Below are 3533 nucleotides of genomic sequence, written 5' to 3'. Positions count from 1 at the left end.
TTACTCTTACCCCCCCCCCCCCCCTCCATGCACTTAAATGCTCTTTGCACTTATCCTGCCCCTCCACACACACACACACCTAACCCCATGTGCACAACAGGCGAAGGAACTGACCAATTTCACTGCATTCTTTGCTGTGGTAATGATATGCATGTGACAAATAAAAGTATCCTTGTATCCTTGTAAGACCTGTGATTTTCTTGTAGAAATCTCAATTGTTTCTATCTGAAGTACGCAGTGTGAGTATTTTTGAATAAAGGTTACAGGATTGTTTCTGAAGATTAGCGAGTTACAGGTGCTGACAAAAAAAAAAAAAAGTGTTACAACTATTCCCGGTCTCCCCTGCCATTGTGATACGCCCCCGCCCTCTAGATTGACAGTGGCAGGTGAGGAGACCGAAGGAAAGGAAAACGTTTCTGCTTTCAATGTCAATTCAGGAAACTCCGTGGAAATCGTTAATAATGAGCGTAAAGACTTTGTTCAGAGGGTCAGTCGTCTCTGCACTTTGTCAGTGTTCATCAGCGCTGGTATATGACGAGGCGGGCCGCCCGCCCGGCACTGCTCTTAACATTTCCTCCCTCCTAGGTTATAGTCCTGCTGTAGCTCGTCTGCGTCTCATCTCTGTGTCCTCAGGGCACACTGTAATAGCTGCTCCCCTGATTAAACCTGGCAGGATTAGGGAGGTCTCGTCTCTGGCAACAGTCGCCGTTGTGCCGCCGGGAGAGAGAGAGAGAGAAAAATACATATTTCAATACCTCCTCTTCTTCTGGGTTGAGGGATAACTAGAGTGCGTGACTGCGTGGGCGTAACCACATAAATGCCTACAGAACTTAATAGGAATTTCTCTCAGTGGAGAATCCTCGTGTGCTGGCCTGTTATAAATATCATTGTGATAATAATTGTTGACTTGTCCTATTATTACTGATACGACTTGAAGGCTTCTATCGAGACAAGTGAAGTGTGAGACTAGACGTTCATGCATTTCACCCTTTTCACACACGCACACACTAGCACCCAGTTTCCTGAATGATGACCATAATTAGTAGTATCCGGAATAATTGATGTCAAATAATGCCAAATGGACTATCATTCTGCTGCACTGTCATAAACGCTAGGTTTCCACGGAGTAGTCTGGTCTCCAGAAACACACTTTCCCACAGCGGCTGAGCTCCTCGGCGGCTGAGTTGCGCAATTGATCTTTACTCGAGTGCGCCACATGGAGGCGTGCGCTCCATACTTTTAAGCACACATGTCACGCGCTTAAAAGTATGCGTGAAAAAATCCCGTTTTGAATTGTTTATCCTGACGTCAGTTAGCAAGGCTGGCGCTTGCCCTTCTACCGCTCGGAAAGACTCTCCGCTGCGTTTCAATAGGAATTCAGGGAATCGATGGGCCAGAGTCAACAACTTCTCAACCAGCCCTTTCGGAGTCTCTGAAATGATTATTGCTGATATCCCAAACCGGACTAAAACGACAGAATGAACACCTGCGCTTTTCTGTTGATTTTGGCTGTCCAAATCCACGCCGATGGCATTGAAGGACCAACAGGTAATGTCCCAGGTTTTCACGAATTTGCGCTCTTGCAAAGTTGTTCCTGTTTTGCTGGGTTCAGATATGGGAATTTATGTGCGCAAAGTGTGGACAAAAACATGTTTCACTCAGCCCGCAGTGTGTTTGAAAGTTCGGAAAGACTTTACGATAGGCTTTATAAGAAATTCAGCTGCTGAATTCTGTTTGTTGGAGCAGAGCTTTAAAAGGGATTATATGAACTGGCCGTAGTTGCTGAATCGTACATCAACTCTTTTCAGCTTCCCTTGCTTCCAGGTCGTGGCTGAAATAACTTGGTAGAGTGCGTTCGTAGAATTTGTCTGGGTTGATTAAGATGATCCAAAATAGCTTTTTCGAATAGGAGAAAGTGGTATTTATTGCACGTTTCCCGGTCCAGGTGGAACAGAATGATTTTGCACAGACCCATAGACCCCGTTGTTTTTCTTACCTGCGCAGCTCGTGTCGAGATGCGGAGTGGATGGAGCTTGTGAAGTTATTTGACTTAGAGGACACTTAACGAAGCTCGCTGCTTCTAATAATTATGTTTATTATGAACGACACAGCTAACTCATCAAGATGCAATGTTGTTTTTTATAAAGATACTGCTTATCTCAATGTTCAGTGTTGTCCTGAATTGTCATCGGTGATGCTGGAATTCGTCCATTCTGTTGGACTTTGTAAGGGCTGTTTGAGAAAATACGGAGATCATACAGCATATTAGCTAGGACCCCCCACCCCCAATTGAAACAGTTTAAAATAAGCGACTCCTTATTTATTTTTCTACTCTATTTTCTCTACCTTTGAAATACTGTCTCTTTGGTGTAACTGTGTGCACCGACAGGTCAGCCGGGGAAGCAGAGAAACACACATTAATCTCCTTGTATCATTGTTTTTAACAGTTGTTTTGTAAATACACCGACTTTACAAATTGGATGACAGAAAGAGGATTGTAATGCCCCCCTCCCGCGCGTTTTCAATATCTCTTGAAATTCTTGTCTGATGAAACCATGTTTGTTGACAAGTTGCGATGTTTGACTTATCCAGGCTGTTATTTTTGTTGTCTGATAGCCTGCCAGGACTCGATTGTAATGAGATTATGAAGTAATGTTTTTTTAACGCACATCTGGCCGATTTTAGTACAGACCAACAAAGACTTTAATCATTAGCATTAAACAAATCGTGATGGCGCAGGCAATTATGATACAAATATCGATGGCTGGCGTGTTTCTTTTTAGGGTGGAGAGTGCTCTCTGTCTATCTCTCTCTCTCTCTCTTTCATATTTCTTTCTGTCTCTCCCTTTCGCTCCTCCGCGCGCGTTCTCTCGTTTTCCATATGTGTGTGCGTAAATGATGGGCAGAGAGAGAGAGAGAGAGAGAGAGAGAGAGAGAGTGTGTGATTTATCTATGATGAGGCCTCATCGGACACATCTTTTTAAAGATGCACCGCGAATTATCTACCGCTTCATCTATGGACTTGGAGACACTTAAGCGTTGAGGTTCATTTGAAGAAGCTATTGATTTAGCCTATATCCAAATGTCCTTCACTGACCGAGCTGTCATGCATCCGCTTTGCGCATGGCGTAATGTAATTTCGGTGTCCTTTTTCATTAGCGTCTTTGTCCAGCAAATCCACAAGCTGTTGTCTCAGTCTGACTTTTGTTCGATTAATCCGCCTTTTATCATCTGTGGCCGCCATTTCCGCCAGCGCGTTATCTGCTCCAGTTGACAGCCATACAGAACTTGACCTAAAGTGAATTGACAACAGGAACCGTGATAGACCCACACGAAGTGACGTTTTGTAGGGTTTAGATCAGCCTCTTACAGTTAAATATTTATTTCAGCATAATGGTTTTTGAGAGCAATTGTGTGCATCGCAGATACTACCACTCACAGGCTATCACTTAAATACTTATATAGTCTCAGAGTAGCTTAGCACAGTACACTTTGTACAAGTTCATTGGAGAGCACTTTATACCAACCATGAG

General features: G+C 43.7%; 1 protein-coding gene across 1 annotated transcript in view; it reads left to right on the top strand.

The window, feature by feature from the left end:
- The first annotated feature begins 1355 nt into the window (after positions 1-1355).
- ptprub (protein tyrosine phosphatase receptor type Ub) overlaps positions 1356-3533 on the top strand; it is a 266158-nt gene continuing 263980 nt past the window's right edge. The window contains 1 exon segment of the mRNA XM_062539277.1: positions 1356-1548. Coding sequence (XP_062395261.1) covers positions 1479-1548 — 70 coding nt within the window. The 5' untranslated portion in view covers positions 1356-1478.

This window comes from Sardina pilchardus, chromosome 6, assembly GCF_963854185.1.
Source record: "Sardina pilchardus chromosome 6, fSarPil1.1, whole genome shotgun sequence".
Lineage (NCBI taxonomy): Eukaryota > Metazoa > Chordata > Actinopteri > Clupeiformes > Clupeidae > Sardina > Sardina pilchardus.
This window is presented reverse-complemented; position numbering and strand designations above follow the sequence as displayed.